General features: G+C 50.3%; 2 protein-coding genes across 2 annotated transcripts in view; both read left to right on the plus strand.

Annotated features, from left to right (window-relative positions):
• The first annotated feature begins 2121 nt into the window (after positions 1-2121).
• Positions 2122-3973, plus strand: LOC140902738 (uncharacterized). The gene is made up of 2 exons (XM_073323118.1): positions 2122-2832; positions 3422-3973. The coding sequence occupies exons 1-2, from the start codon at positions 2250-2252 to the stop codon at positions 3940-3942; spliced, it is 1104 nt and encodes a 367-aa protein (XP_073179219.1). The 5' UTR covers positions 2122-2249; the 3' UTR covers positions 3943-3973.
• A 12747-nt stretch (positions 3974-16720) lies between these two features.
• Positions 16721-22774, plus strand: part of LOC140902443 (sodium/potassium-transporting ATPase subunit alpha-2) — a 34543-nt gene continuing 28489 nt past the window's right edge. Inside the window, exon 1 of the mRNA XM_073322520.1 lies at positions 16721-16889. Coding sequence (XP_073178621.1) covers positions 16878-16889 — 12 coding nt within the window. The 5' untranslated portion in view covers positions 16721-16877. The remainder of the gene's footprint in view (positions 16890-22774) is intronic.

A 22774-nucleotide genomic window follows, 5' to 3' on the forward strand; every position in this document is an offset into this window, starting at 1 on the left:
TCCTGCCCCGGTCCCTCTCTGGTGCCGAAAGAACCCACATAAAGAGACAAACAAAGCCTCCCCCCTTCCAGGTTTGAAAGTATCTTCCTTCCCCATTGGTCCTTGTGATCAGGCACCAACTAGGTTATTTGAGCTTCTTAACCCCTTACAGGTAACCTCTGGCCAGAAGGTATTTTATATTACTACATACATAAATGTTGTTACCCTTCCCTTTATATTTACGATATGCCCCCCAAATCACAGAGGGTGGTGGACAGCCTGTTTCACACTGGCTGTGATTTCTTCCTGGATTTTTAGGAGAAAATGGAGTTAATGAGACACATGCAACTTTAGATATACTACTGATTATATAAAAACTAACAATATTTTTCACATTTTAAGGACAATTTTAACCAGTTTATTTTGGGAAACTTTTACGGCATTAGCCACCTTGTTAGAAGCTTTTGAAATGTGTTGTATTTTAAAATTAAAATCTGGCAGAGCTAAACTTTATTGAAGAAGTTTTTTGTTATTTTTCTTGACAGTATGAAGCCACTTTAGTGCAGCACGGTCGGTTTGCAGGTGGAAACGCCGTCCGCAAACGTATGGGCGTAGCTTTTTTAGAGCGTACATAATGGTGTAACATTCCTTTTCGCTAATTGACCAGTGGCTTTTCCTTTTAGACAGTTTTTTGCTGAGAAACACAACAGGATGGAATTTTTGATTTGGTCCTTTCTGCATTAAAACTGCTCCCACACCACGCTCGGACGCATTTGTGGTTACTAGGAAAGGTTTGTTAAAGTCTGGGGCCCTTAGCGCAGGGTCAGACATGAGTGTTGCTTTAAGCTGGTTAAAGGCCTTTTGACACTTTTTAGTTCACTGAACTGCATTTGGCTGAGTTTTTTTGGTTAGGTTTGTTAGTGGGGCGGTGATTTGGCTGTAGTGCGGTACAAATCACCTGTAATATTTGGCCAAGCCTAAGAAGGATTGGACCTGTTTTTTTACTTGGGACAGGCCACTTTTGAATAACATTTACTTTGGCCTGTAGGGGGTTGATAGTTTCTTGACCCACCTGGTGTCCAAGGTAAGTCACTTTGTTTAGGCCTATTTGACACTTTATAGCCTTAACAGTTAGTTTTGCCTTCCTTATGCGTGCTAAGACTTTTTGCAGATGCTTCAGGTGTTTTGCCCAGGAATCAGAAAAGATGGCCACATTATGAAGGTAGGCAACTGCAGATTTTTCCAATCCCTCTAGGAGACTATTTACAAGTTTTTGGAAGGTGGCGGGTGCATTTTGCAGCCCAAAAGGGAGTACATTAAATTCATACAGCCTGACATGGGTGGTGAAGGCTGACCTTTCCTTGGTGGGTTCATCTAGCGGTACCTGCCAGTACCCCTTGGTTAAGTTTAAGGTAGAGATGAACTGGGCCCATCCCAGTTTCTCTAATAGTTCATCTGTGTGTGGCATTGGACAGTTGTTTGAGCGAGTTACAGCATTTAGCTTATGGTAGTCCACGCAAAAGCATATTTTCCCATTTGGTTTGGGAACTAGAACCACTGGAGATGCCCATGCTTTGTTAGAGGGGCGGATTACACCCATCTGTAGCATGTCCTGGATCTCCCGTTCTTTAGCAGTTTTAGCTTGAGGAGACACCTGGTAAGGTTGGGCTCTAACTGGGTGAGCATTACCTGTGTCAATGGAGTGGTATGCCCGTTCAGTCAGTCCTGGTGCGGCTGAGAACGTCGGCGCATAGCTAGTGCACAGCTCCTGGATCTGCTGTCACTGCATACACCCAAGGGTCAAGGAGAGGTTCACCTCTTCCACACCACCAGCACTTTTCCCTTCATAGTAGACAGCTTCAGGCCACTCAGCGTCATCTCCTCCCTGGGCTGTCAACTGACAAAGCTTTAATTCTCTGGGCCCTGGTCTACACTAGGACTTTAGGTCGAATTTAGCAGCGTTAAATCGATGTAAACCTGCACCCGTCCACACAGTCTTTATTTCGACTTAAAGGGCTCTTAAAATCGATTTCCTTACTCCACCCCTGACAAGTGGATTAGCGCTTAAATCGACATTGCCGGCTCGAATTTGGGGTACTGTGGACACAATTTGATGGTATTGGCCTCCGGGAGCTATCCCAGAGTGCTCCATTATGACTGCTCTGGACAGCACTCTCAACTCAGATGCACTGGCCAGGTAGACAGGAAAAGAACCGCGAACTTTTGAATCTCATTTCCTGTTTGGCCAGCGTGGCAAGCTGCAGGTGACCATGCAGAGCTCATCAGCACAGGTGACCATGATGGAGTCCCAGAATCGCAAAAGAGCTCCAGCATGGACCGAACGGGAGGTACGGGATCTGATCGCTGTTTGGGGAGAGGAATCCGTGCTATCAGAACTCTGTTCCAGTTTTCGAAATGCCAAAACCTTTGTGAAAATCTCCCAGGGCATGAAGGACAGAGGCCATAACAGGGACCCGAAGCAGTGCCGCGTGAAACTGAAGGAGCTGAGGCAAGCCTACCAGAAAACCAGAGAGGCGAACAGCCGCTCTGGGTCAGAGCCCCAAACATGCCGCTTCTATGATGAGCTGCATGCCATTTTAGGGGGTTCAGCCACCACTACCCCAGCCGTGTTGTTTGACTCCTTCAATGGAGATGGAGGCAATACGGAAGCAGGTTTTGGGGACGAAGAAGATGATGAGGAGGAGGAGGTTGTAGATAGCTCACAGCAAGCAAGCGGAGAAACCGGTTTTCCCGACAGCCAGGAACGGTTTCTCACCCTAGACCTGGAGCCAGTACCCCCCGAACCCACCCAAGGCTGCCTCCTGGACCCAGCAGGCGGAGAAGGGACCTCTGGTGAGTGTACCTTTTAAAATACTATACATGGTTTAAAAGCAAGCATGTGAAAGGATTACTTTGCCCTGGCATTTGCGGTTCTCCTAGATGTAGTCCTAAAGCCTTTGCAAAAGGTTTCTGGGGAGGGCAGCCTTATTGCGTCCTTCATGGTAGGACACTTTACCACTCCAGGCCAGTAACACGTACTCGGGAATCATTGTAGAACAAAGCATTGCAGTGTATGTTTGCTGGCATTCAAACAACATCCGTTCTTTATCTCTCTGTGTTATCCTCAGGAGAGTGAGATATAATTCATGGTCACCTGGTTGAAATAGAGTGCTTTTCTTCAGGGGACACTCAGAGGAGCCCATTCCTGCTGGGCTGTTTGCCTGTGGCTAAACAGAAATGTTCCCCACTGTTAGCCACAGGGAGGGGGGAAGGTTGAGGGGGGTAGTCACGCGGTGGGAGGAGGCAAAATGCGACCTTGTAACGAAAGCACATGTGCTATGTATGTACTGTTAACAGCAAGGTTTACCCTGAAAGAGTGTAGCCACTGTTTTATAAAATGTGTCTTTTTAAATACTGCTGTCCCTTTTTTTTTCTCCACCAGCTGCACGTGTTTCAATGATCACAGGATCTTCTCCTTCCCAGAGGCTAGTGAAGCTTAGAAAGAAAAAAAAACACACTCGCGATGAAATGTTCTCCGAGCTCATGCTGTCCTCCCACACTGACAGAGCACAGACGAATGCGTGGAGGCAAATAATGTCAGAGTGCAGGAAAGCACAAAATGACCGGGAGGAGAGGTGGCGGGCTGAAGAGAGTAAGTGGCGGGCTGAAGACAGGGCTGAAGCTCAAATGTGGCGGCAGCGTGATGAGAGGAGGCAGGATTCAATGCTGAGGCTGCTGCAGGACCAAACCAGTATGCTCCAGTGTATGGTTGAGCTGCAGCAAAGGCAGCTGGAGCACAGACTGCCACTGCAGCCCCTCTGTAACCAACCGCCCTCCTCCCCAAGTTCCATAGCCTCCACACCCAGACGCCCAAGAACGCGGTGGGGGGGCCTCCGGCCAACCAGCCACTCCACCACAGAGGATTGCCCAAAAAAAAGAAGGCTGTCATTCAATAAATTTTAAAGTTGTAAACTTTTAAAGTGCTATGCTTAAAGTGCTGTGTGGCATTTTCCTTCCCTCCTCCACCACCCCTCCTGGGCTACCTTGGTAGTCATCCCCCTATTTGTGTGATGAATGAATAAAGAATGCATGAATGTGAAGCAACAATGACTTTATTGCCTCTGCAAGCGGTGATTGAAGGGAGGAGGGGCGGGTGGTTAGCTTACAGGGAAGTAGAGTGAACCAAGGGGCGGGGGGTTTCATCAAGGAGAAACAAACAGAACTTTCACACTGTAGCCTGGCCAGTCATGAAACTGGTTTTCAAAGCTTCTCTGATGCGTACCGCGCCCTCCTGTGCTCTTCTAACCGCCCTGGTGTCTGGCTGCGCGTAACCAGCAGCCAGGCGATTTGCCTCAACCTCCCACCCCGCCATAAACGTCTCCCCCTTACTCTCACAGATATTGTGGAGCACACAGCAAGCAGTAATAACAGTGGGAATATTGGTTTCGCTGAGGTCTAAGCGAGTCAGTAAACTGCGCCAGCGCGCCTTTAAACGTCCAAATGCACATTCTACCACCATTCTGCACTTGCTCAGCCTGTAGTTGAACAGCTCCTGACTACTGTCCAGGCTGCCTGTGTACGGCTTCATGAGCCATGGCATTAAGGGGTAGGCTGGGTCCCCAAGGATACATATAGGCATTTCAACATCCCCAACAGTTATTTTCTGGTCTGGGAATAAAGTCCCTTCCTGCAGCTTTTGAAACAGACCAGAGTTCCTGAAGATGCGAGCGTCATGCACCTTTCCCGGCCATCCCACGTTGATGTTGGTGAAACGTCCCTTGTGATCCACCAGAGCTTGCAGCACTATCGAAAAGTACCCCTTGCGGTTTATGTACTCGCCGGCTTGGTGCTCCGGTGCCAAGATAGGGAGATGGGTTCCGTCTATGGCCCCACCACAGTTAGGGAATCCCATTGCAGCAAAGCCATCCACTATGACCTGCACATTTCCCAGGGTCACTACCCTTGATATCAGCAGATCTTGGATTGCGTGGGCTACTTGCATCACAGCAGCCCCCACAGTAGATTTGCCCACTCCAAATTGATTCCCAACTGACCGGTAGCTGTCTGGCGTTGCAAGCTTCCACAGGGCTATCGCCACTCGTTTCTCAACTGTGAGGGCTGCTCTCATCTTGGTATTCATGCGCTTCAGGGCAGGGGAAAGCAAGTCACAAAGTTCCATGAAAGTGCCCTTACGCATGCGAAAGTTTCGCAGCCACTGGGAATCATCCCAGACCTGCAACACTATGCGGTCCCACCAGTCTGTGCTTGTTTCCCGAGCCCAGAATCGGCGTTCCACAGCATGAACCTGCCCCATTAGCACCATGATGCATGCATTGGCAGGGCCCATGCTTTCAGAGAAATCTGTGTCCATGTCCTGATCACTCACGTGACCGCGCTGACGTCGCCTCCTCGCCCGGTATCGCTTTGCCAGGTTCTGGTGCTGCATATACTGCTGGATAATGCATGTGGTGTTTAATGTGCTCCTAATTGCCAAAGTGAGCTGAGCGGCCTCCATGCTTGCCTTGGTATGGCGTCCGCACAGAAAAAAGGCGCGGAACGATTGTCTGCCGTTGCTCTGACGGAGGGAGGGGCGACTGACGACACGGCTTACAGGGTTGGCTTCAGGGAGCTAAAATCAACAAAGGGGGTGTCTGTACATCAAGGAATATTTCAGGCAGGACTTCACGGAGGGTTCCAATAAGAAATGGTGCACCTAAGTTATCGTTCTTATTGGAACAAGGAGGTTAGCCTGGCCTCTGATTGATACATGGCTAGATTTACCTCGCTGCACCTTCTCTGTGAGTGACTGCAGTGTGACCTAGAGGAATGAGTCCCCTAGACAGGGGAGGAGGCAAATGAGTACAAAACAAATCTGGTCTATTTCTTGTTTTGACCCACTCCATCTATCTTTTACATCTTTGGCTGGCAGCAGACGGTGCAGAAGGACTGCATGCCATCCACATCTCATGGCTGCTCGGCAGAAGATGGTACAGTACGACTGCTAGCAGTCCGTATCGCCTGCCCGCTCACCATAAGACGGTTCAATAGGACTGACTGCAGGACTAAAGAGAATGACCTGGTCAAGTCACTCCAAATTTAGTCCCTGCGGCCATGTCTGCCCAGGCGCTCCCAGCCGACGTGGCCAGGAGCACCTCGGACATGACGATGACAGCTACCAGTCGTACTGTACCGTCTGCTGCCACAAGGCAAGGGGTTGCTGCTACTGTGTAGCAATGCCGTACCGCGTCTGCCAGCACCCAGGAGACATAGGGTGACGGTTACCTGAGCGGGCTCCATGCTTGCCGTGGTATGGCGTCTGCACAGGTAACTCAGGAAAAAAGGCGCGAAATGATTGTCTGCCCTTGCTTTCACGGAGGGAGGGAGGGAACGGGGGCCTGACGATATGTACCCAGAACCACCCGCGACAATGTTTTAGCCCCATCAGGCATTGGGATCTCAACCCAGAATTCCAATGGGCAGCGGAGACTGCGGGAACTGTGGGATAGCTACCCACAGTGCAACGCTCCGGAAGTCGACTCTAGCCTCGGTACTGTGGAAGCGCTCCGCTGAGTTAATGCACTTAATGCACTTAGAGCATTTTCTGTGGGGACACACACACTCGAATATATAAAACCGATTTCTAAAAAACCGACTTCTATAAATTCGACCTTATTCCGTAGTGTAGACATATCCTGGAATAAAAGGGCTTTAGAGAATTAACATGGTATACCTTAGGCTTTCGGTTGGAGGTGGGGGATGCTAGGAGATAGTTAACAGCTCCCAGGCGCTCTTGGACTGTGAATGGCCCTTCCCACGACGCTTTCATCTTATGGGCCTGGAGCACCTTTAAGACCATGACCTGGTCCCCTACTTTGAAGGAACGCTCTCTGGCATGTTTATCATACCAGGCTTTTTGCTCTTTTTGAGCATCCTGTAGGTTTTCTTTAGCAAGAGCTAAAGAGTTTCGGAGGGTGTTTTGTAGGTTCTTCACAAAGTTCAGAATGTTAGTTCCTGGAGAAGGTGTAAACCCCTCCCATTGCTGCTTCACCAACTGTAATGCCCCCTTAACCTCGCAGCCATACACAAGTTTAAATGGTGAAAACCCTAAACTGGGATGTGGTACAGCTCTGTAGGCAAAGAGCAACTGCTGCAACACTAGGTTCCAATCATTGGAGAGCTTATTTATTTATGTATTATGGCCCCAAAGTTTCATTAAACTTCTCCACCAGGCCATTTGTTTGATGGTGGTAAGGGGTGGCAACCAAGCGGCTCACCCCATGAGCTTTCCAAAGGCTTTTTATGGTCCCTGCCAGGAAATTAGTCCCCGAATCTGTAAGGATGTCGGAGAGCCAACCTACCCTGGCAAAAATATTGGTTAATGCCTGGCACACACTTTTAGACCTGGTGTTGCTTAGAGCTACTGCTTCCGGCCATCAGGTGGCAAAATCTATGAAAGTCAGTATGTACTGCTTTCCTCTGGGTGTCTTTTTTGGGAAAAGACCCAGAATATTTACAGTTACTTGAGGAAATGGAACCTTAATTATGGGGAGTGGCTGGACAGGGGTTTGGACCTGGTCTTGGGGTTTTCCCACTCTTTGGCACACCTCACAAGACTGGACATAAGTAGAAACGTCCTTGCCCACTCCCTTCCAGTGGAAAGACTTCCCCAAACTGTTTTTGGTTCTTTGCACCCCAGCATAGCCACTAGGATGATCGTGGGCTAAGCTTATGAGCTTTACCCGGTACTTAGTTGGAACTACCAACTGTCTCTGAGGATGCCAGACTTCCTGGTGCCCACCAGAAAGAGTTTTCTTGTATAAAAGTCCTCTTTCTACAACAAACCAGGATCGAGTAGAAGAGCTGAGAGGCGGTGGGTTGCTTTGAGCCACTATTCAAGCTCCCTGGAGGATCTTATCTGCTTTCTGCTCAGCCTGGAACTGTTCCCTTGATGCTGGAAACATTAGTTTCTTACTGGATTGTGGACTTGGGCTTGGTCCCTCGGGAAGCGATGCAAGTGATGGGGCTGTTTCCGTTGACCGTGAACTGCTCTCCGCTGGTGCACTATGGGGTTTTTCAGGCTCTGGCTGAGCCTCTTGTGTAGGGTTATCTGCTGCTGCCAGGGCAGGCTCAATGGTGCCCTCTGGTGTTGGAGCTGTAGACGGGGTTGCAAGCGCTGGACTCAGAGCTGGCAATGGTTCTGGTGCTGGTGGCTCCGCCAGTTCCAGTTTTGGGCCTGGCTCTGGCTGGGTCTCTGTGACTGGATCAACTACTGCTGTCAGAGACGTTGGCATGGGGTCCGGTTCCACCACCTCAGTCTGGGTCTCTGGTAACACAGATTGGGCCCTTGTAGAAGTTTACGGAACAGAGCTAGGTGTGAAGGCTTGCTTAGCCTGGCTGCAGATGACCATTCCCACCCTCTTGGCTAGCTTCACATGATTGGCCAAGTCTTTCCCCAGCAGCATGGGAATGGGATAATCATCATAGACTGCAAAAGTCCACATTCCTGACCAGCCCTTGTACTGGACAGGCAACTTGGCTGTAGGCAAGTCAAAAGAGTTTAACCTGAAGGGTTGAATAGTCACTTGGACCTCTGGGTTGATTAAGTTGGGGTCCACCAAGGATTGGTGGATAGCTGACACCTGTGCTCCAGTATCCCTTCACGCGATAACCTTCTTCCCGCCCACAATCACAGTTTCCCTTCGCTCTGAGGTTATCTGGGAGGAATCTGGGCCTGAGAACCTTTGGTGTGACCCCGGTGTAATGAACTGTAATCTGTTGGGGTTTTGGGGCAGTTGGCCTTTACATGCCCCACCTCATTACATTTAAAACATCGCCAAGCTGACTGATCAGTGGGGCGAGGTGGGTTGCTGGAGAATGGTGTGGTGGGAGAATAAGGTGTCTGGGGTTTTTCTTGGGGTGCAGGTGGGGCCTTGGGCTGCCCGCGGTGATATGGTGTGGTCTCGGGGTGCCCCTTCTGGTATCCGCCCAACCTGCGACCAGGGTTGTTCCTTTCTGCTACCTCCACCCATTTTGTTCTGATTTTCCTTGCCTCTTTGGCGGTCTGGGACTGCTCGTATTGATCAGCATAAGAAGCAAGACCTTCTTCTGAGTCCATTTTCTTATCCCATAACCACTGTTTTACTTTATTATTGGTCACAGTCAGGAACTGCTCCTGTACAACCAAATCACACTTTCCTTCAAAGCTAGTTACAGCCCTTCCTTTGACCCATTTATTTAACAGATCCTTCATCTGGTTTACATAAGCCACATTACTTAGTCCAGGCCCTCTCTTAAAGGCTCTAAATTTTACTCTGTAAGTTTCAGGTGTAATTTGAAATTGCTTAAAAACCAAATCCTTAAATTTACCATAGCCAGAAGCATCCTCAATAGGCATCTTGTTGAATATGTCCAGAGCTCTTCCAGTTAATTTTGCTACCAGTGTGGTCATCTTGTGATCGTCAGGAATTGTATGGAGGGTGCACAGTCTTTCAAAGGTGATGAAATATTCAGCAATATCACTGGATTCATTATACTGTGGACATAGTCACTCCCATTTGTGGATTTTTGGGGCAGTGGAGCCAGCAGCTGAAGGGTTTTTATCTCTTCAACTCCATAACAGCCAGGTCATGCTTCCTCTCTCTTTCCCTCTCCTCCTGAGCATGCTTCTGGGCCTTCCTCTGGGCCTCCATAGCTCTCTTGTGGGCAGCCTTTTCTCTGGACACTTGTGCATCAATCTCCATCTGTCTGAGTTCCAGCTGTCTTTTATGTTCCTTGTGTCTTTCCTCAGCTTCAGATCTGGCTAATTCCAGTTTTTTCTGGACATCACTTTCTGTCATCCTAGCCTTTCTGCACTTAGCCTAGCTTAACCCAAGAGCTAGAAAAAAAAACAACAACACAACTTGTGAATTGCCTTGCAGGACTTAACTACTCTGCCCTGAGGCAGAGAAAAAAAAACTCCAGCTGCTCTCAGCTAAAAGAAAAAAAATGTCACTTCCCTGCTTTCCAAGCAGCGAAAGAAAAAAAAAGTCCTTTTAATATCCTGAGGTTTGTGCTTCTGGTTCAAAATGATCCCACCACTAACACCATGTCAGGGTTCCCTCCCCACCCTGAACTTTAGGGTACAGATGTGGGGACCAGCATGAAAGACCCCTACGCTTATTTTTACCAGCTTAGGTTAAAAACTTCCCCAAGGCAAAATTCTTCTTCCTTGTTCTTGGATGGGTACAGCTGCCACCACCAAGTGAGTTAGACAAAGATTCAGGAAAAGGACTACTTGAAGTTCCTGTTTCCCTCAAATATCCCCCCAAGCCCCTTCACCCCCTTTCCTGGGGAGGCTTGAGAATAATAAACCAACCAAATAGGTAAACCAGATTCTTAAAAAATAGAACTTTATTATAAAGAAAAAAAAGTAAAAAAGCACCTCTGTAAAATCAGGATGGAAGGTAACTTTACAGGCTAATCAAATTCAAAACACAAAAAATTCCCCTCTAGGCAAAATTTAAAGTTACAAAAAACAGGAATAAACCTCCCTCTTAGCACAGGAAAAATTTACAAGCTAAAACAAAAAATAATCTAATGCCTTTTCTTGCTTTACTTACAATTTTTATAATCCTAAATCTTATTTTTGGCAGGGTTTTAAGAGATGGTTTTTCCTGCCCCTGGTCCCTCTCTGGCTCCCAAAAAACCCACCAAAAAACCACAAACAAAGCCTCCCCAACCCTCCAAATTTCAAAGTACCTTCCTTCCCCATTGGTCCTTGTGATCAGGTGCCAACTAGGTTATTTAAGCTTCTTAACCCCTTATAAGTAACTTCTGGCCAGAGGAAATTTTATATTACTGCATACATAAAGGTTGTTACCCTTCCCTTTATATTTATAACAAAGTCCTACCCCAAGACAGGGGAACCACAGCCCCGAGATTAACCATGGCTTCTTAAAGGGCATCACCACCTTCCCAGCCCCTTGTAATGCTGCACTGGGAACTTGTTGGCTCCCCAGCATGGTCCTTAGCTCCTTAGAGAAATGGTGCAGCTGAGGGATGGAAAATCCCAGCCCCTTGCTTGGCAGGGGTCATTCTTGGAGGGGATTTAAAAAGCAAACAAATTAAAACCAGATTTGGGAAGCAAAGGCTGAGTTCCATGGCTCCTGGGGCTAATCTTCCCCCGGGGGAGGTGGGCTGGAATTAAAGACGGGGAAATGTGCCTGCTTGCTTTCGGTGGCTCCCTTCTGAACTCTGAAAGCATCGGAGAGGAGTTGGACGGCACCTATGGAAGCAACACATCTGTGTTTCACATTGATAAAGTTCCGATTTCCGTACTCCAGGCTCAATGACACCAGCCTTGTCTACAAGAGAAAACTGTCCCAATTTAGCCAAACCAGTTTCAATCTGCTGTAGCACAGAACCTTCCCGCCCACCTCCCCATCTATCCATGCTCCTGTTTCAGGGGAAGGGTTCCTGGCACCCGTGTGGCTTATCTTGATTCCAGAGGGCAGGTCTACACTACCACTGAAGTCAACCTAGCGTACGTTGCTCAGGGGTGTAAAAAAGCCGTCTATACACGCTCTCCCGCAGACATCGCTTCTGCTTCTCGCCGAGGCGGAGTAATGATGCTGGCGGGAGAAAGCGCTCTCCTGTCTGGTGCAGCTGCACCGAAGCAGCACTGTAGTGTAGACGTGCCCTCTAAGACTGGCGCTCTTAAACCGAAACAGGCGAGGAGAGATTGGCACCGATTTAACAGCATCAGTTTCTAAACCCATTCCAGTAAATGGGTGTCATTTTCTCAGGGCTCGGGGGCTGCGTTTTCCGTTTCTCTGAGTGGGACTCCCTGCCTGTGGCCATCATGGGCTGAGTTGCTTTGGGAAGGACGTAGAGCCCAAAGGCAGTAAAGAAAGAGCTGCTTTAAAAAAGCGATTTCACTAAGGCTGCAGATCCAGCCCCTGCTGACTGCTCCTTCCTACCCCAGGTGCCTTCCCGGCTGTGCCAGCTTAGTGTACTGATGCGGCTAAGGCTTCGCTGCGCTGCATGGGGACAGCAGGCTGGGTTCATGCACCAGCAGACCCAGCAAATCCATTTCTGCTTTGATGATAACATGCACATGGTGTGCAGGACTAACAGAGGACTGCTGCCCTAGGCATGGCAGCCCTACCCCACTTTCTTTGCTGGACAGGCAGCAAGCCTAGTGATTAGAGCATGAGTTGGGAGTCAGGACTCCTGGGTTCTATAGCCAGCTCTGTTACTGCCTCACTTGGGCATGTCACTTCCTGCCTCTGTGCCTCAGTTTCCCCATTTGAAATACAGGGTAAGCACACTGGAACTTCTCATCTCCAACCCCAAGCAGGGCCGTGAAGCCTAGTTCATGCAGAGCCTTGTAACGCTCAGGCGAATTGCTGCCAAGTGTGGCTTTTTCCCACACATCTGCCCCTCACCCCTCTTGTCTCTACTAGCTGGGATGAGAACTGTGCCTCCTCCCCCCTGGCTGCCCCCCATAGTCCATCACCCCATTGTTATGTTCGTGGCACACACCCAGAGACAGCTAAAAATACCATCTTGGCAGGTTGCAATATAACCCCACTTTCATCCTCATAACTCAGAACGGGAGCACACAGTAACCTGAAGTCCATGCTCAGGGGCCAACTGGTCGCCGTATTTGGGGTCAGGAAGGAATTTCCCCCCCCAGCTCAGACTGGCAGAGGCCTGGGGGTTTCTCGTCCTCCTCTGCAGCATGGGGCACAGTCACTTGCTGGTTTGAACTGGAGTAAATGAGGGATTCTCTGTAACTTGAAATCTTTAAATCAAGGACTCCAGTAACTCAGCCAGAGGTTCTGGGCCTAGTGGTGGAGCAGGTGGGTGGGTTCTCTGGCCTGTTACGTGCAGGACATCAGACTAGATCAGTGGTGCTCAGACTGCAGCTCGCGAGCTGCAAGTGTCTCTTTAATGCGTCTCCTGCGGATCTTTGCAGCCCATTATATTAACACAGTGTCATTTAATTATTAACTGATCTTAACAATTTCCATCCCACCATCAACTTCAGCCTGGACCAGTCCACACAAGAGATCCACTTCCTGGACACTACGGTGCTAATAAGCGATGGTCACATAAACACCACCCTATACCGGAAACCTACTGACCGCTATTCCTACCTACATGCCTCCAGCTTTCATCCAGACCAGACCACACAATCCATTGTCTACAGCCAAGCTCTACGGTACAACCGCATTTGCTCCAACCCCTCAGACTGAGACAAACACCTACAAGATCTCTATCAAGCGTTCTTACAACTACAGTACCCACCTGCTGAAGTGAAGAAAGATTGACAGAGCCAGAAGAGTACCCAGAAGTCACTGGTAACCTCCTTCCAGCCTGACAGTTCACCTTTCAGCGTGACCCGCTGTAGTCTCCCCTTTAACCAGTTCCTTATCCACCTTTCAGTCTTCATATTGACCCCCATCTTTTCCAATTTAGCTAATAATTCCCCATGTGGCACCGTATCAAATGCCTTACTGAAATCGAGGTAAACTAGATCCACTGCATTCCCTTTGTCTAAAAAATCTGTTACCTTCTCAAAGAAGGAGATCAGGTTGGTTTGAAATGATCTACCTTTTGTAAAGCCATGTTGTATTTTGTCCCAATTACCATTGACCTCAATGTCCTTAACTAATTTCTCCTTCAAAATTTTTTCCAAGACCTTACATACTACAGATGTCAAACTAACAGGCCTGTAGTTATCCGGATCACTTTTTTTACCTTTCTTAAGAATAGGAACTATGTTAGCAATTCTCCAGTCATACGGTACAACCCCTGAGTTTTCAGATTGATTAAAAATTCTTGCTAACGGGCTTGCAATTTCATGTGCCAATTCCTTTAATATTCTTGGATAAAGATTACCCGCCCGCCCCCCCGATTTAGTCCCATTAAGCTGTTCGAGTTTGGCTAATCGATGAGTCTCTTTAGACTTGGTATGGCAACACCCATTTTTCATGTTCTTTGTGTATATACACCGGACCCTCGCTATCGCCCGCATCGCTGTAGAGCAGATTCGCTTATAGCGTGGTCGCGGCGATGGATCCCACATTTAAATATTTAAATTGGGATTCATGACAATGCATCCCCTGCGTTAATGTGGGACCGCGCATGGATCCCAAGCCCCGGGCTATAGCGAGGGTCCGGTGTATCGTCCTACTGTATTTTCCACCGCATGCATCTGATGAAGTGGGCTTTAGCCCATGAAAGCTTATGCTCAGATAAATTTGTTAGTCTCTAAGGTGCCACTCCTGTTCTTTTAACTGATCTAAGTTATTAACCAACCAGGATGCTTTTCCTATGCTATTAATAGGGCCCTACCAAATTCGCGGCCATGAAAAACATGTCACGGACTGTGAAATCTGGCTATTGGAGGGAGCTCGCAGTATTGCCACCTTTACTGACTTCTGTGCTGCTTTCAGAGCTGGGCGGCCAGAGAATGGTGGCTGCCAGCCAGGCACTCAGCTCTGAAGGAAGCACCACCAGCAGCAGGAAGGAAGTGAGGGCGGCATGGTGGGGAGGGGAGTTGTCACTTTTTTGAGCGGGGGCAGGGCCAACCTTATGGGTGGGTGATGTGGGCGACTGCCCAGGGCGCCGTGATCAGGGGGTTGCTGTGGTCACCACGCAGCCAGCCCAAGGCCCTTTTAATCCCCAAGCGCTGGGGAGGGGCAGGGCGGGGGCTGTGGGCACCCCGGGGCTGGGTCAGTCCCACCCCCAGCAGCAGTGCAGAAGTAAGGGTGGCAATGCCACACCAGGCCACCCTTACTTCTGCGCTGCTGCTGGCAGGGCGCTGCCTTCAGAGCGGGGCACCCAGCCAGCTGCCACTGCTCTCCAGCTCTGCCTCTCTGAAGGCAGTGCAGCACAGAAGTAAGGGTGGCAATACCGTGACCCTACTACAACGGCCTTGCGACCCCGGTCCATGATCCTGTTTTGGGGCAGGATCCCCACCGTTGCAACACCATGAAATATCAGATTTAAATATCTGAAACCATGAAATTTAAGATTTTCGAAAGCCTCTGACGGTGAAATTTACCAAAATGGACTGTGAATATGGTAGGGCCCGAGTTATTAACCAATTAAGATATCAACTGGCCCTAAGTTATCAACTTATTTGCTGTGAGAATAATATAAATATGTATATATATATATATATATATATATATAATAATGTATATACCATATAATAATATTCTATATCAACTAAATATTTCCCCATCATACTGTTTAAATATGAATAGTACTACAGTAAATGAAACCATGAATTCACACTGCTCTGGCTCTGTTGCGTAATGCTGATCGCTAATTTGGCTCCTGAACCACTGAGGTCTGAGTACATTGGACTAAATGATCATGATGGTCCCTTCTGGCCTTGAAGTTGAGGAATTTGTGAGAGACAAAGCAGGCTGCTCCCTAAGGAAGAGAGGCACCACTCACCCCACCATGCTCTAGGCTGGTTCGGGCCAGCCTGACTGCCCATCACCATTTGCAAGTTTCCCTACGAAGGCCCCTAACCTGCAAGCAGGACCAGGAACCCCTCCACCGTCACCCTCCACACTCGTAAAGGGATTGCTTGCAATTCAAGGACAGTCCTCAATACTCTGCACCCTTCAGACGCTGCAATGCCACTCCACTTGGGTGCTGATGGTTTGTGATTGGTCTCCCCTGAACAGTGAGGGCTCTCTGTATCCTGAGCCAGCTTGTGCCTCTAGAGTGGCTGGTCCATCTGTGATAAGGGCCTCCTGGAGAGAAGGGGCTTCGGCACTGGGGTGGGGAGAGATAACAGCCCTCAGACTTTCACTAGCAGCTACCAGCACAGGGCTCTTCATACACAGGCATGGACTAAACCCCCGACTCTCCCTGTCATGGCATCGGGGGAAACTGAGGCACGGAGCATGCAGGGGACTGCCCAAAGCAGAAGCAGAGCCGTGAGTAGAACCTGGGAGTCCTGATTCCCCCCACTGTGCCGCACCCAGCAGACCGGCCTGGCTCAGACGTTGGCAGAACAGGGTCTTTGATTTGGTGTCCACCCAGCGGGGACAGCCCAGACAGCAGCTGAGCAGCTCCCCACAGCCAGTCACACCACAGCATAGACGGCACCAGGGCCTGGGCCAAGTCCCCGAGCCGTTCCCAGCCTCAGGGGCCACTCCGGGCCACTGCGACAGCGGCACCAGAGACAGAGAGGTGACATGAGCACTGCCTGTGAATTTCCCTATAACCGTCTGGGGGATCGCCCGAGAGGGGTGTACAGCTGGAAGAGGAGGAGATGGGGGTGTGGGGGGCGGGGTAGATGGACAGATAAATTGCTGGTGGAAGGATAGGCCTAGACTTAGTGCATCGTCCATTTCATGCGTTCCGCGCGCCCCCACAACTCACAGAGATCTATAACCCAAACTCTGCAAACAAACCCACATCTGTTCCTCTCGGGAAGTGCATAAAAAGCCCCGACTAAGCCCCTGAGTGTGGAGGCTGGAGCACTTCATTTATCACAGTCAGCTGGAGCCCAGGGGGACTTGATGCAGCCCTTTGACTTCCCAAACAGAGCTCTGCCTTACAGCCAACAGACAGACGCAGGGGGCGGGGGGCGGGCTGTGTATATCATGACATTGCTCAGCACATTGCTGGCCCCGGATTCTCCCCAGCTAGTGGATCAGCGACACAAGGCTTGGGGGGATAGGGGGGGTGAGAGAAAGGGGTGGGAGGAGGGTGGAGTTTCTCTTGACCCAAGATCCTGTTTCAACAAGTGGCCCTGTCCAGAGAAGGAGAGGGGTGAAGGAGGGAGCTATTTAAAGAAAGCTGGGAAGTCTCCTCTATTGACTGCTTTTTCCTTTCCTCCTCCTGCGTTCCTTCCATCCATCCCCCGGCGCCCCGGGCTGACAAAGATGGGGAAAGGGGTGAGTAGGACACTTTGAGTGCATTTTAAGGGGCTCGTGCTGGGAATGTCTTGAATGGGACTGAAGACGACAGTGCTGCTGTGGTAGAAAAAGAAGCGGGTAAACGAACCTAAACTAAACGCCACATTCCCCGAAGGAGAAGTGGGTAAACTCCGTCTACCCGAGTTTGCCCTCAGCTACGCGACGGGGGAACGAGGGACTGGAGAGCTTCCAAGTTTGAGACAGGAGTGAAGCAGCACCAAAGGAGGGGGAACGTGGGGATGTACCTTTCTGGGGCTTGTTTGTGCAGCTTGGAGGGCAGGCAAGGCCAGTGCTTAATATGTGCCAGGGCTGAGTGCTGACACCTCTAGGCTTGGCAGTTCAGAGCCCCGGCACCTCTGGGCTTGGCAGTTCAGAGCCCCGGCACCTCTGGGCTTTCTGCATCAATTATGAATGTAAAAAAATTGCTTGAGCCCTGGCACCTCTTTCATTACAACTTAAGCACTGGGCAGGGCACCCCGCTGCACCGGGCCTGGTCTCTCATTCCATAATTGCCATTTCCAATCCACCCCCTCCCCTTCACTGCAGGGAAACATTTTTGCAACCAAGCGAACAATCCAACGGAGGGTACCACTTACCAAACAATGTGACCGCTGGGTAAACAGCCCCCTCGCCAGGGCTGGGTCAGAGTCCAGGTGGGGGTGAAGGAGTTGGCCAGGGCATTGGCCCCGGGGATTATTTGGAGACGTAGGTTGCATTCCAAAAGCAAAATCAGCTCAGCTGTCCTCTGCATGCCACCGCTGGGATCAGAGAGCTGGCTTAGCCAGGAAGTTTGTTTGAATCAAGTGGGGTTCCCCGCTGGTGTTTTCAGCTCTTCGGGAACTTTTTGCAGCTGGTATTAAAAAATACCCCAACTGGTGCAAGCTGGCTCCACTCCACTGCCCCTTAAACCTCCTTGGTTTCCCAAAAGCTGTTGAGACACGAATGACATTTTGGAAGGAGCAATCCAGCCCAGCCGTCAAACCCCCCTTGCATTATCACAGGTGGGCTTTGCCGCATTGTGGGGTAGTTTGAGGAGAGAGGGGCATGTGCCCCAAATCCCTTGAAACGCAGAACAGAATTCCTCCAACCTGCAACGGCAAACTCCTCGCTCTGCTTTGCTAATTAGTTCCCCAGAAGCTCAACTGCAGAGTGGGTTGATTTATTTATGTATGTAGAACAGCCAGATCTGTAGGAAATGCCAAAGCCTGGGAACTTTTGTGGAGCATGAATTCATTAACTAGATTTATACACTGCTCCTAACACATGACTCACGGGAACCTGAAAGAAAACATGGGGAAAGTGCGATACAGCAAACAGTGTTTAGAAGAAGGATTGATGAAGTAACAGTTTAGGAAGGCAGTGCGTAGACTAGGGAACTGGTAGTCAGGACTCCTGGGTTCTGGTCCCAGTTCTGGGAGATGAATGGGGTCTAGTGATCAGAGCAGGGATCTGGTTGTCAGGACTCCTGGCTCCAGCTCTAGGAGAGAGTGGAGTCTAGTGGGTATAGCAGCCCTGTCAGGACTCCTGGGTTCTGTTCCCAATCCTGTCACTGACTTATGGTGTGACCTTGGGCAAGCTACTTCACTTCAGTGTCACCAACTGTCTAATGCGTTTGTTCTCCCTCTGGTGAGTGGATCCAGAATTGATCAGTTGTGTATCCTAGATCCTATAGTGCTTGTGGAGATTCGCCTCTGGCTCAGATGGCAGGGGGGCTAGGCCTTGGAAGGTGTGGGTTCCATCCCTGCTGTGCTTCTGAAGCCCCATAGCTGGGAAGTTCCCAGATGATCACAGGTTTGTTATAATTTTCATTCACCTTTGAAGTTCCCAAATGGGAGGCACCATGGAGGGGCAAAGAAGATTTCGCAGGGTTATTTTAATAATATTTTTCAGCCAAGCAATTATCTTATACAGAAGGGAGAATGAAAACCACAGTGCCTGAAAAATAACTCTTCTCTTTAAACAGCTTCAATGGGGAAAACAATTTCCTGTGCCCACAGGAAGGGCTCAGAATGGGGGGACAGCAAGGAGACATGCATAGGAAACATACAGGGCTAAGAGTGGTCATAACCCTACAATAAGTGCTGCTTAGGGGATAGAACCTGGTCTGCATGTGGGTGCATAGAACTGCCCACACAGAGCTCAGCACAGGATTAGAGCCTTCAATAGCATTTAGCCTTCTTTTATTATCCGGAGCCCTTTGAAGAGGTTTGCCATGTGACTAGCTCTAGCTACAATACTTAGGGATGGCTGAAAATTTTCCGGTGAAATTTATTTTCAGCGGAAAATCGGGTTTTTGACTCAATATAATTTTTTGTGCAAAGGGTCGGCTTGCCGGACATTTTCTGGCCGTTTCCTGTTGAAAAAACCTGAAAACCGAAATATTTTGGCCAAGAAAGCACTTGTTCCCCTTTTCTGAGCTCATTTTTCGTTATTTGAATTTCTGGTACAAAAAGATGATTTTCCCATGGAAAATGTAGATGAAAAGGAATTTTTGGTCTGTTTTCCTCAAAATTTTCTGTGGCAAAACCACCCATTTTTTGAAAAGTTACATAAATACCGAATAACAACATCTTGCATTGATACAGCATCTTGCAAGAAGAGATTTCACAGCTGTTGCTCTGGTGACGCTTTTGGGGTCAGAGGAAACATAAATGAAGCAGGATGCAGTTTTTCACTGTTATTTCTCTGTGAGAACTGCCCCAATTGTCACATTTCTGTGTTCCGTGGCACCCCTGAAAACTTCACATCCGCAGCAGGATCAGAACTCTGATCCACCTGCTCCAAAACAACCCCTGAGCAAAAGGAGAATCCCCATTACCTAGGAGCAGTATGAAGCCTATGACACACAGCTAATTAGTTGGGATCCCAGCCAGTTGAAGGCAGTCATGCACAGATGCACTAGCCAGTTCATTGCACTGTTGAAAATGACAGCCGGCCAGATGCCACAGCAAAAGAAATATTACATGAGCGTACTGCAGTGTGTTCGGGGAGACTCCTGACTGGGGCTGTCGAGGGACCAAAAGAAATGTGACCCCCCCCCATTCAGAGACTCCACACCAGGGTCATGCTGAGCCCAGTGCCCGCTGGGACAGGATTTGGGGAATTTAGACAGTTCTTGCTGGGCAGATGTGGCCCCTAAAGCTCAGGGTCTGGTGCCTCACTCACAACTCTCTGTGCAGCCACCCGGGCATGGCACTTGCCTGCCAAGAGATGCCAGCTAGAAAGAGATGCAGGAGGGAGGACGGTGTAGATGAGCCACAGGGTCACGTCTTGACCCCCAACCCTGGGAATCATTGGCTTAGGGGAGATCTATGGAAAGGCACAGTGGACAGGGCTCAGGTGGGGATTCAGATCCAAACTCCATCGTAGGTCAGGCTCTGGCTGCCAGAGTCTCAGGGGTGAGTGAAAGGACCCTACTGAAGGCACGGGACCCTTTTCGAGCCCCCTCCCCTTGAGACTCTTGGCATTCTGGGCAGACTTTAATTAAACCCCACAGCACCCCGTGTGGTCCCCTCCAGCTGGGGAAACCAAGCCACAGAGTCGAGCAGCGATTTGCTTAAGTTCTCACTACAAGTCAGTCACAGAAGTGTGAACAGAACCCAGGAGTCCTGTGACACTCTTTGCAACCACCAGGCCCTGCTCCCATCCCAGAGCTGGGAACAGAACCCAGGAGTCCTGGTACAGTCCAGCTCTGTACCTTGGGCATGGTGCAGGTGTATGTAAGCTCCCCAAGTCGGGGCTTTTTCTCATCTGGCCCCCAGCAACTCCCTGTATAGGTCTCTGCCCCACCCAGTCACCTGGAAGAGGCAAGGCACAGCTGGGGCAGTGTGTGGGGGTCTAGGACCTGTAATATTCTTCCAGGCCATTGGCCCCATGTAAATCCCAGCTTGGAGCTCTGGGCCCCCCTCTAGTGTTCGGGATCAGAACTGCAGCCCCATGAGCATGGCTGGCTGAAGGAGCGAAACTCCTGTAATGGCCCCAATCCTGTGGCTAGTGCGCCCAGTGAGAGACTGGGGGTGGGGGACATGAGGAGCTCAGGATAGGGCCCAAAGCATCTAACTCACCTGTGCTACTGACTACAGGCAGAGGCTCGTTCTGCCAGGTCTCCTCCTGCTGCTCGACAGTCCCTCTATAGGTCATCGTTTGGCACTTGGAGGTTGTGAGGGAGGGGGCAGAGAGCTGGGACAAGGGGGGTGGGGTGATATTCCCAGAGATATACCAGATGTACCATGTCATGGTAATCCAGCCTCTACGACTGAAAGATAGGGGCTCCCACCTCTACCAGCCCAGCTTTGGGGGGCTTTTCTGCCCCCAATCCAGAGCCCCCAAAGCAGGACAAGGTCCAGGCTGGCTGCTTAGGGGGTGGTGCTGGTGATGGCAGGGGTGGCTGGCTGTAAGTGCCGTCTTTAAGTAATGTTTGCCTAACCATGGTCATTAAAGATCCAAGGCGGCTTATGGCAAGAGGCAGCGTGTTAATCTTGGAGGCCTTGCCCACACACAGATGGGCATGGGGTTCTGTTCCGCTTGGCTGCTGCATCCACCCCCAGAGGGGGCTGCGTTTCAGCAGCTGGGGCAGCAGATCCTGGAAGGTGCTCTGGGATCTTTGCTGGGAGCAAGGGGTGGTCAAACAGAAGAGATTGCTCCTTAGCTATCTCCTCTCCGCACGGTGAAGGATCCCGAAGAGCCATGGAAACCACAGGCAGGACCCATGAACCCTGGGAAGTGCCTGGGAAGTGCCAGGACTATTCAGCCCTTTATATGGAGCAGAAAGGAGGCTCTATTCTCCCTTCCCCATTCATGGCCTGAGAGACGCTTTCTTCCTTGCTCTCTTTCTTCCTACAGGGGGATTTTTGGCTCAGACTCTCCTCCGGTCTCTGGAGACAGACATGACTTCCCTTCCAGACCAGCACCCTCTGGCATTGCCCTGGGGTGGGTGCGGGGAGCCAGCTCCTTGCTGCCCTGGTCATAAACCCCAGGAAATCACTCCCTAATTGGATCTGCCTCACCAAGTCACATAGGATCCAGTCAAACACGGCCCCTGTCTGGGCTGCAAAACTGATCGAGTCGCCCTGGGGACCGGCTGTGTCCCAAGACTGTGAGATTCTGCCTGGACTGGCAGCACCAAACAGTGCCATAACTGGGCTACCGGGGCCACCCACATAGGCGGAGCCAAAAAGGGCAGGAGCTATGTTTGTAAAATGCAAAAGGGGCCAAGGGTGGGGTGACCGACTCTCATGCTGCAGGGTGGGGAGCTGCAGGGGTCAGGAAGGATCTCTCATTGCCTACGTGGCCAGGTGCAGGGGGAGGAGGGATGTTGGGCAGGAAAGTTGTATCTTGACAGCTGCTGACGCTGGGCTACTGCATGTATGAACCAGTGGCCTGTCCAGATGTGGAGGAAAGTGGGCTACTAGACAGAGGGGCCAGGTGGCCTGATCCAGAGCAGGGGGCTGCTGGGTTAGATGGGCCAGGGGGTGTGATCTGGAGTGGCAAATCTGAGACTCCTTTAAGAGGGTGCACTCCAGCCTCCTACCCCGCCTTCTTAAGGAGCCTGCTGACCCAGACCCAGGCTCACGGCCTAGCTTTGGGGCTGGGGGGCTGGGCTCGGGCTGCCTTTGAAATGGTTGGCTCTCACTGCGCTGCAGCAGATCCCCCTGGGCCTGCACCTGTCCCCCTCACTCTCACTCTGTTACAGGCCGTTCCCAGGAGTGGAGCCGGAGGAGTGGGAGCCCGGCATGCTGGAGCTGGAGCCAGCGCCCCCATCCCCGGGGAAAAGTCTTCCACTTCTGTTGATACAGGGGAAAGGGAGAGGCCCAGAGCCTGGGGCAGAAACCAGCGGGGCCTGTGAAGAGGGCACCCCCAAATCA

This window comes from Lepidochelys kempii, chromosome 24 (genome assembly GCF_965140265.1).
Source record: "Lepidochelys kempii isolate rLepKem1 chromosome 24, rLepKem1.hap2, whole genome shotgun sequence".
Taxonomy (NCBI): domain Eukaryota; kingdom Metazoa; phylum Chordata; order Testudines; family Cheloniidae; genus Lepidochelys; species Lepidochelys kempii.

Excerpts from the sequence above, each read along its gene's own strand:
- LOC140902738 (XM_073323118.1), top strand. The coding sequence starts at position 2,250 with ATGCAGAGCTCATCAGCACAGGTGACCATGATGGAGTCCCAGAATCGC. Across the intron at positions 2,833-3,421 it reads AGGCGGAGAAGGGACCTCTG|CTGCACGTGTTTCAATGATC; the intron begins GTGAGTGTACCT and ends TTTCTCCACCAG.